We start from the raw sequence: 10,775 nt of genomic DNA, 5'->3' as shown, positions 1-10,775 counted from the left end.
TCTGGAGACACCACCAGGGTAAATAGTATAAGGGGATTTTCCATTCCCCCACCACATGAGGGTTGCCACCCCAGCCACTGGTAGGGGGTGTGGAAGTATGGCTGCTAAATTCAGGTTGGGACACTCCTGTAGATTTGGGGATGGAGCCTGGGAAGGACAGGGATTACCTCAGCAGGGAACAATTTATTTATTTATTTATTTATTTATTTATTTATTTATTATTTATTTATTTATTTATTTATTTATTTATTTATTTAGGCTTTTATACCGCCCCATCCCCGAAGGGCTCTCTCTTCAATGTCATGAAGCCCCCCCTCCAAAGCATCCATTTTCTCCAGGGAACTGATCTTTGTAGCCTAGGAGATCCCCAGGTCCCCCCGGAGGCTGGCATCCCAAGACTGCACCCCCCTCTACCCAGGCTTTTAATTTGGGAGCAAACTTGGGCAAAAATTTTAGAACCCGGAGGTACTGACACACACAAAACCTGTAGAAGCACAGGAAGTACTTGAAAGTAGAATTATTTTGAAGGCATGCAGGAAAAATGCACCTGTTAGAACACATCCAAGTGTAATAAAGTCCAGCCGTACACAGATCCTGCTCAGTCACTCTAGCAAAGTCACTTCATTTGGCAGCTGTGAAAAGTATCTGTCACTGGGCCTTGGGAAACCTGCACACAGTATTGGCCAACAGGGGAATCCTCCAAAAAACAAACAAACAACCCTCTCCTAACCACTACATTTTGTGAGGGTTCCCCTTCACCCTCCCTCCATCCCTCCACCCCCAGCAAAGGGAATCCCCTGGAAATCTGTAAACAAGTTTATCTCCAAGTTTATCTCCAAGTTGAAAAGGACGGAAAGCACTTGTGGAGAGGAGAGACGACCTTGCAGGGGATGGTTCAGACTGTACAAGATTCTTCCAATGATGGTAAGGTTGGTGGGGGCAAGATGGGAGGGTCGGACTTGAGAAGGAAAGGCCCCGCCATATGGCAGGTCCAGATAACGTTGTTTACTGGTCTGTAGAAAAAAAGGCAGAATCTTGAAGGTACAGGGGCACCTCCGATGCCAGGTGGCATGAGATTAGAGCACGGGCCATGAGTCAGGACTTTGAGGCTCCTCTGGATGGCTCTCCCTCTCTTACTGCCAGCTGTTGCGAGCAAGACGGAACCACGGTGGCAGCCCGGATTCTGTGGAGCAGCGGAAAGCCACCCGGCCTCCAGCCTTCCTCACCTTCTCCTTGAGAACTTCCTTCAGTCTTGCAGGTAAGTGAAACTGTTCACAGCAGGTTTTTCAGGGAGCTGAAGGAAGGAATCCATAATTGTGGGTGGAGACACTGACTGATGGAGGGCAATTCTAGAGGAGGGAGCCACGGCTCGTTTTGGGAGGAGGAAGAAGCTGAGGAACCCAAGTTAGGAATTCTCCACTGCGTAGTTTTGTGACAGCAAGAGCTTCAAATGGTCGTTCTGTTGAAGGACTCCACTGCCCAAAGGACATTTTGATGGAGTTCAATATTTTTCTCATCGCTCCTTCAACGTTCCCTTTGGTATCTCATCCATCTCTGCTCCATCTCTCTTAGGATAGCAGATTTAGAATTTCCTCGGGAGAACCTGGACTCGGTGCTACCAGGAACCAGTCCTGCTTTGTACAGATGCATCCCACAAGCTTGTTCTTTCAGTTAGCCCTGAACTTGCTTTTAACTCGTTTTGTTAGGTTACCCTTGAGGTCTAGTGTCTTGGTGAAGCTGGAATAACTTCTGCTTGCTTTCTCCATGCATCTATCCAGAAGGTTTTTGGTTGAGCTTTCACTATACAGAAGGTGGTCCAATCTCTCAATTGTTTTAACTGGGTTTTCTGCAGCCCTACAATATCCTTTTTAGTTGAAACAAACAGAACATTCCAGTATTCCTCCTGCATATCATACAGAGTAAATTATTTTGTTGTCTCTGTGCTAAGGATGTTATGGTTCAAGAAAACCTCGATTTTCTACCTTTGTCATCAAGTCAGAGGTGGTTTGCCATTGCCTGCCTCTGATTTGCAACCCTGGACTTTCTTGACAGTCTCCCATCCAAATACCACTCAGGGCTGACCTGTATAACTTCCAGGATCTGATGAGATCTGGCTAGCCTGGGCTGTCTGGGTCAGAGCTTTTCTATCATGCACCCACTTAGAAAAAGAACTGTCCTGGAGGTGCTGGTGCTCAAGTCCAGCCATTATAGTTGGCAGCATCATAATGATTCCTAAGAACATAAGAACTAGCCTGCTGGATCAGACCAGAGTCCATCTAGTCCAGCACTCTGCTACTCGCAGTGGCCCACCAGGTGCCTTTGGGAGCTCACGTGCAGGAGGTGAAAGCAATGGCCTTCTGCTGCTGCTGCTCCTGAGCACCTGGTCTGCTAAGGCATTTGCAATCTCAGATCAAGGAGGATCAAGATTGGTAGCCATAGATCGACTTCTCCTCCATCAATCTGTCCAAGCCCTTTTTAAAGCTATCCAGGTTAGTGGCCATCACCACCTCCTGTGGCAGTATATTCCAAACACCAATCATGCACTGCATGAAGAAGTGTTTCCTTTTATTAGTTTTTATTATTCCGAGCATTTAATAGTCAAGTGTGCAAGCAAAGCGAATGCACCAGGGCAGGGAAACACAGGCTGACAAAGGAGGGCTGAGGCTCATAGGTGAAGCGTCTGCTTGGCCAAAGGATCAGGTGGTGGGTGATGGGAAAGACTTCTGGCTGAGACTCTGGAGAGATGCTGACAATCTGTGTAGACCATGCTGGTCTTGATGGACCAAAGGGCAGCTTCATGTGTTTAAATGCAAGGGCAAGAGTGCTCACTTTTGGGGTTAATAGAAAGCTGTGGCTATGAGAACCTGGAAAAAAAGATAAAACTTCAACGCACAGGACGCATGGTGCTTTGGGGTGATCCTCTTTTGGCGCATTTAGAAGCATAACCATGTCCATCTGTGAACTTGAGCATCACCCCATCTAAAAAAAAGAAGATGACAAACTGCAATCCTGTACAGAGTTACTCCAGTCTAAGCCTGTCGAAATGAATGGGATTAGATTGGAGTAACAGTCTTTAGGATTGCACTGGAATCCTAGTGCAATCCTGAGATTAAGCCCTGAAGAATAACAGGGGGATTACTTCTGATAGACCTGCTTAGGTTTGTTCCTTGAGCTTCTGGTGGCCAGACCGCCAACTCTGCATGTCCTAGATGGGAAGAGTTGGTGAAGTGCTTGACTTGTAGAGCTGAGTGATTCTGATTCATCAGGTTCCAGACCTTGTATTTAAACAGGAATTCCTGTCGAAAGTATTCTCCCTAGATGAATGCTCAGTCTTGCCTTTGCATGGTGGGAGTCTACTGCCTGCCTCGGAAACACGCCCCAATGCTGAGCGGTTCTTGCAATATCACCAGTTCATGTTTTAGGAGCCCTGCCCAGTTGGGGCACAGCAGAGGAAGATAAAAGGCTTATCTTGGGTGGGGCACCTCACAGACCTGATACGCTTAGCTAGGCGCTCTGTCCTTTTTTAGTGGCAATTTAGATTAATTAAAATCCCAATTTAGAGTGAAACACAGTGTGCAGAGATGTGTATGTTGATTTGCTTCCATTTGTCTGCTTTTTGGGGCGGGGGGGGGGAGTGAAGGTGCTCCCTACAGAGCTCAGTTTGTCCAGTGAGAGATGTTGGGAATTGAGTCCCATGTTGGGAATGGAGGCCCTCTGAACTGGTAGCCTTTTTGCTTGGCGCTTAAATGTCACTACAATTCCTCTGTGGACATCGAAAGCTGTGTTGCAGAAGCTGGGTTGGACATCACTTGACAGCTCTGAAGGCAGATTCTGTTGAGCCCTGCTTAAATCGAGATCCTCTCTTCCTCCTAGAGGCACAGAAAGGAGAGGGCAACCCCACAAGGCTGGCTAGGAGGGAAGGGACCTGTGTGTTTAAGTCAGGATGTCTCTGTTGGGGCTTGAAACACACAAGGGGAAGGCAGACCCTTGGTAATACGACCGGAATATATGCTGCGGTATCTGGCGCTGCTCCATCTTTTGTGCGTCATTCTAAATTTAATCTTGTTAAAACTGCTGGTGTGGGCAGTGTGCAGAATGTCAGAGTCAAGCCTTTTTATGATGCATGTTCAAAGTGTTTTGTGTACAACATCTATCCCATTTGTTATTTTGCCCAGCTTCCAAGGTGCTCAGAATGGCCTAAATCCTTCCGTGTTGTCCCCCGACCCCCAATTTTAGTCACACAACAATCCCTGTGAGGTTAGCTGAGGCAGAGTGTCTGGTCCAAGATCACCCAGAGATCTTGAACCCAGGTTTCCCCTGTTCTAGTCTGGTACTTTCCCACACTGGTTTTCTCCATCCTCCTTACAACACATTTGTAAGATAAAAGGTAAAGGTCATTACTGGGTCATTACCGATCCGTTGGGTGATGTTTATCCGCCGTCATGACGTTTACTAGGCACATTTTGTTTACTGGGTGTTTTGCCAATGCCTTCCCCAGTCGTCAACACTATTTGTTTTATTCATTTATATTCCACCTTTCTCCCCAAGTGGGATCCAAGGTCTCTTACATCTTTCTCCTCTCCTCCTTTTTGTCCTCACAACAACCCTGTTAGGTTGGTTAGGCTAATATAGGGGTGGCCAACCTATGGTGCTCCAGATATTCATGGACTACAATTCCCACCAGCCCTTGCCAGCATGGCCAATTGGCAGGGGCTGATGGGAATTGTAGTCCAGGAACATCTGGAGCACCATAGGTTGGCCACCCCTAGGCTAAGAGAATATTACTTGCCCAGGGTCACCCAGTGAGCTTCCATAGTATGAGTGGGGATTTGAACCCGGATCTTGGTCCAACATTCTTAACCACTACACCACACTGACTCTGGTGCATCCCTTTAGAAGTTTTGCAAAGGATTCCAGCACCCCTTGAATCTGGATGCCCCGGGCAGCCAGCTGTGCAGCCCCTGCAGTGATGCAGAGAAATTGCAGGAAGGGTAAAGAAATAGAGAACTTTTAAAAAATCATTTTAGCAGAACAATATAAGCCTTAAAATGCAAAAGAAAAGAAGTGCCAGCAGCAAATAAAAAATGGCCTAATTTTTAGGGAAAGGGGGCATCAGTTGCAGCTAATTTATGACAACCCCATGGAGGTTTAAAGGGAAGGGACTTTCAGAGATCATTTGCCATTGCCTGCCTCCACATCCTAACCTTGGACTTCCTTGGTGTCTCCCATCCAAGAATTAACCAGGGCTGACCCTGTTCTGAAATCTGACAGTGGTGTTTTGCCATTGCCTGTAGTGACCCTGGTGTTCCTTAGAGGTCTCCCATCCAAATATTAACCAGGGCTGACCCTGCTTGAGGACTAGAAGCTTTATTTGATGCAGAAAAAATATGTATGTATACCACTCTCACTCACTTTGTTCCAGAAAAGACTGTATAGCACATTGGCTTTTAGGAAAAAAAAGAATAAAAAGTTAAAATGCAGAGGAACAGAAGACTATTCTGGAATACTGAGTTCAGATATCCGGCACAAGGTTGACTCAGCCTTCCATCCTTCCTAGATTGGTAGAATCAGTACCCAGCTTTCTGGGGATTAAAATATAGTTCCCTGTCTTTCCCAGGGTCCATCCCCAAATCTCTAGGGCTCATTCCGCACATGCAGAATAATGCACTTTCAAACTGCTTTCAGTGCTCTTTGAAGCTGTGTGGAATAGCAAAATCCACTTGCAAACAGTTGTGAAAGTGGTTTGAAAACGCATTATTTTGCGTGTGCGGAAGGGGCCTAGGAGTTTCCAGTCTGAATCTGGCAACCCAATCTCCCCCATCCCCTGCCTGAGGCTGGGGGTGGGGGAACCTGGAAACCCTACCTGTAGCACCTCAGGGGCCGCTTACCTTGACTTGCTCCATGGCCTAAGCTCCTATCAAACACCCATGTTTATGTAAAGGCAAGCGCTAGGTCAGTACTCACCTATGGAGTGATGTCACATCACAACATTTGCTAAGCAGATTTTGTTTATGAGGTGGTTTGCCATTGCCTTCCCCAGATATCTAAATTTCACTCATTCTACCAATCTTGGAAGGCTGGAAGGCTGAGTCAACCTTGTGCTGGCCATCTGAAACCAAGTTCCGTCAGGATCAAACTCAGGTTGTGAGCAGAGCTTGGACCATGTTTATGTAAAGAGAGCAAAAAAGAGGATTTAATGGTGTTGCTGTACGTCAGGTTCTTTGCGGGCAGAAAACATGAGTGTGGTGAAATGTTAAAGCAGTTCTAGAGAAAGTTGAGCCAATGGTGTTTTAGGTCTCGGAACCTTAAGCCAATAAGCACACTTTGAAGTATTGATTGGTAGCATTTATTGATGAGGCATCGAAGCACCACACTTGGCAAAGCCAATTCTGACAAAACTGGCATTCACAGTCCTCTTTATTCCCTGCTGAAAGCCCCCCTCCCATTTCCCCAAGAGTTTGTGAGAAACGGTCTTTGGAGCCGAGGCTCCCCAAGGTCGGTGGCAGATAGCAAGAGAGAGCCACCCAACAGATGTCATTCTTTTCTTGTGGAACAGAGGTTCCTAGTTGTCCGCAAAGCTGGGGCAGTACCACAGGGATTGCTCAGATCCCAGATTGGCCACAGCCAATACCAAAAGAGCATTTGGCTTAACTTGCTTCTGTCTTCCAGTGGCTCAACAGGAGCTTCCCAATAACGTAAAGGGCTAGTCTGTCCTAATGGAAAGGCCGGGTGGGTTTGTGATTATTGCCATGTTGGTCAGAAGGGTCCCTCGGTACAGGCGAGTCCTCTTTCCCCTCCCGAAGGATTCCACAAAAGCCTTCTCAACCTGACTCTGCATACTCTTTATGGGAGGAAAACACCTAGGACAGAATCCCTTCAGGCAAATCTCCATGTCATGCCCCCCTCAGTTTCCTAACTCAAATGTCTTCTTTTTGGATTTCTGACAGATCTGGCTCGCCAGGGCATGCGGCCTTCAGACTGAACTCTTGGAAACAAGCAGTTGTTCCGGGGGAGAGAGAGAAGTCAACACCGAATGGCTGCTCAGAGCCAGGTGGGGCAAAGTGAAAGCACTGAACTTTTGCATGCACATTGTGAACAATTTATCAGACATGAGTTTAGAGCCGTGGTGGCGAACCTTTGGCACTCCAGATGTTATGGACTACAATTCCCATCAGCCCCTGCCAGCATGGCCAATTGGCCATGCTGGCAGGGGCTGATGAGTAACAGTCCGGTAGAGTGCTCTAGAGAACCTGAACTGTTGTGCCAAGTATAACAGGCCAGACTTGTTAAGCCAACACACTCTCTAGAACAGGGGTCTGCAACCTGCGGCTCTCCAGATGTTCATGGACTACAATTCCCATCAGCCCCTGCCAGCATGACTCCTGCTCCAGAACATGTATGTTATTAATGTCTACCTTTGTGGGAATGTTAAAATGTGCTCTCTCTCTCTCTCTCTCTCTCTCGCTCTCGCTCTCTCTCTCTCTCTCTCTCTCTCTCTCTCTCAAGGAGGACTATGATACCAGTGATAAAAAGAGCTTGGATGAGGAGGCATATGAGGAGTCTCCTGTGAAGCACTCCAACATGTCTTTTGCAACACGGAGCAGTGAGTACCTTAATCTAGAGCCTTCGAAGAAAGGAGAAGGCCCACCTGGCCACAAACAAAGATCAATAAGAAATTGCTCTAGGGGAATCTCCAGCATTTGACGTTTCAAAATATACAGGCAGGATGGAGATGTGCTCTGGGAATGAGCACATGAACAACCCTTGGATTTACTTTAAGCTGTCGGTTTTTCCAAAGGGAAGACAACCGAGTCCAGTTAGGAAGGACAAGCAGCCCACTCTGTCCTAAGATCAGCCAAGGCAGTTGTGTGAAGGCAGTTGCTTCCAGAGAATGTTTGAGGAAACCTTGGAATAAATGAGGTCCCTAAAGATGACAAACAAACAGGTTGCCCAACACAACTCATCTTTCCCAGCAATCTAGGATCACTAGAGAGAACAGGGCGGGTTCTCCAGCCAAACAACCAAGGCAGCTGCATGGGGCAGTGTACTGACGATATGTCTGAACCACCACAGCCAACAGTTCGAGCCAAAGCACCAGTCCCAACCCTCTCTCCTTCATTCAAACATAATAAATAATAAATAAATTGTATTCTCAAAACAACCCTATGGGCTAGGTTAGATAGGTAAACTATAGGTGTGTGACTGACTTCCAGGCACACAATAGCAGCAGCAACAGAAGAAGAAAAGCAGAATTTGGATTCATATCCCATTTTTCTCACCCTAAGGACTCTCAAAGCAGCTTCCAAACGCCTTCCTTTCCTCTTCCCACAAAAGACACCTAGGCCCCTTCCGCACACGCAAAATAATGTGTTTTCAAACCACTTTCACAACTGTTTGCAAGTGGATTTTGCCATTCCGCACAGCTTCAAAGAGCACTGAAAGCAGTTTGAAAGTGCATTATTCTGTATGTGCGGAAGGAGCCCTTGTGAGGCAGATGGGGCTGAGAGAGTTTTGAGAGAACTGTGACTGACCCAAGGCCGCCCAGTGGGTTTCATGAGGAGGAGCAGGGAAACTAATCCAGTTCTCCAGTCCACCACTCAGATGGAGGAGTGGGGAATCAATCCTGGTTCTCCACATTAGAGCCACAGTAACCACTACACCGTTCTGTCGTCCGTGGGGATTCGAACTTCTTGGGTCTCCCATTTCCTGGTTCAACACAAACCACAATTCTTGCTTCAAAATATATTTATTTTCTAAAGGAAACAGTTATAATCTGTTCACTGGCACAGCCTACCTAAGAAACCAGTTCAAGATATGTGATTGCACAGTAAATGTTTATGTTTACTAGAAAGCTTTAACTCACCTTGGCTGTGGATATAATCATTATGCTATAGCTGCAAAACAAACACAGTAAGTGTTATCTGTGATTTAACTGACAGTTCTCATAGAAGGAAGCCAATGACTTAGGTCACATTTCCCAGGCAAAAAGGTGTGGTAATAGAAAAAGAGAACTGAACCCATCTTGAAATAAAACTGGGGATCAGTACCCGGATAAGAACATAAGAAAGAGCCTGCTGGATCAGACCAGAGTCCATCTAGTCCAGCACTTTGCTACTCGCAGTGGCCCACCAGATGCCTTTGGGAGCTCACAGGCAGGATGTGAAAGCAATGGCCCTGCTGCTCCTGAGCACCTGGTCTGCTAAGGCATTTGCAATCTCAGATCAAGGAGGATCAAGATGGGTAGCCATAGATCCGCTTCTCCATACATCTGTCCAAGCCCCTTTTAAAGCTATCTAGGTTAGTGGCCATCACCACCTCCTGTGGCAGCATATTCCAAACACCAATCACGTGTTGCGTGAAGAAATGTTTCCTTTTATTAGTCCTAACTCTCTCCCCCCACCCCAGCATTTTCAATGTATGCCTCCTGGTTCTAGTATTGTGAGAAAGAGAGAAAAATTTCTCCCTGTCAACATTTTATACCCCATGCGTAGTTTTATAGACTTTAATCATATCCTCTCTCAGACGTCTCCTCTCCAAACTGTGTGGTTTAATAACCCGTGCATGCTTTGAATGTAACATAAAAATTCAGCAATGCACATTCAAAGAGAAATCACATGTACACTGAATATGTATCATATGTCCATTCACTTTAAAGTGAACACAAGGCTAAAGTTCCCATTGGATTTGGCCTCTAGACCTTGTCTTCAAGGGAGTCTGTGTTTGGCTGTCGCATACTGGACAATAATTTTTTTTAATCCAGCCCTGATTTGCCTAATGACGATCAATTGAGAGCAGTTAATGTCCAGTCTGATTGGCTGTTTTATTAACAGGGTCTTATTTCCATTTGTGCTCTGCACAGTAATCTCACACAACTATCTCTTTGATTACTGGGCCTTTGAAAAACTCCATTCCTCTCTGCCCTTCTCCTTGTACCCATATCTGCCTGGAGATAAAATACCAAGGATTCATGCATTCGATGAAGTGGCCTTACAGCTCCATAAACTGGTTTGTTTTTAAGGTGCTACGAGACTCTTTGTTTGGGGCGGCAACAGATTAGCACAGCTGTCCTTGTGGAATTCGTCACCATAAAAGCTGTCACACACTACGTGATTAAAATGCAGTCTCAAAGAAGTGTCCCATAAAATGCTAGATGAATGGTTTAGGACAAATCAGACTGGTTTAAGACAGTCTGTGAGCACCACTAGAATTAGAATGGTGGGCGCAGCCACCAAATGGCCTCTGTAGCTTTCCTTCAGTGACACAGGGAAGATCCCTGCGCTGTGGTACCAGATGCTAACAAAGCAGTGCTTTTTAAAATAGGCATTGCCCATCAAATCTCCAAACAAGTGATGGGCACAAGGAAAGGTGTCAGTGGGGACCTTGGAGCCCCCACGCACCACATTGGCAACCTCTGGTTTAGGACAAGAGAATTGTCCTAAAGGTACTAGGGAACCTTTTAGAAAGCTCTATCAGGGCTCCTCACTTAATGTTTTAATGTGAGCAGGGCTTGGAAAGAATGATTTATTTATTTTATTTATCTATAATTCGATTTGTAGGCTGCTCTTCCCTTGACGGGCTTGGGGCAACTTAGAGCAACATTCACAATAAATCAACTCAGTCGACACAGATTCCTATAGTAAAATAAAACCCGAGGCACTATAGTCAGCTTCTAAATAGCAGGGGAGGGGAGTAAAAATCCAAGGCCAGATCTGTTGGAATGCTGTTGCTTCCCTCAATCACAGGCCTGGCAGACGAGCTCCACCTTCTTCCCCCGC

At 46.3% G+C, this 10,775-nt stretch overlaps 1 protein-coding gene across 1 annotated transcript in view; it reads left to right on the top strand.

The window, feature by feature from the left end:
- The first annotated feature begins 1,082 nt into the window (after positions 1–1,082).
- Positions 1,083–10,775, top strand: part of SLC4A1 (solute carrier family 4 member 1 (Diego blood group)) — a 66,228-nt gene continuing 56,535 nt past the window's right edge. Inside the window, exons 1-3 of the mRNA XM_048517884.1 lie at positions 1,083–1,258; positions 6,948–7,051; positions 7,507–7,603. Coding sequence (XP_048373841.1) covers positions 7,034–7,051; positions 7,507–7,603 — 115 coding nt within the window. The 5' untranslated portion in view covers positions 1,083–1,258; positions 6,948–7,033. The remainder of the gene's footprint in view (positions 1,259–6,947; positions 7,052–7,506; positions 7,604–10,775) is intronic.

Source organism: Sphaerodactylus townsendi, linkage group LG15, assembly GCF_021028975.2.
Source record: "Sphaerodactylus townsendi isolate TG3544 linkage group LG15, MPM_Stown_v2.3, whole genome shotgun sequence".
Classification (NCBI taxonomy): domain Eukaryota; kingdom Metazoa; phylum Chordata; class Lepidosauria; order Squamata; family Sphaerodactylidae; genus Sphaerodactylus; species Sphaerodactylus townsendi.
This window is presented reverse-complemented; position numbering and strand designations above follow the sequence as displayed.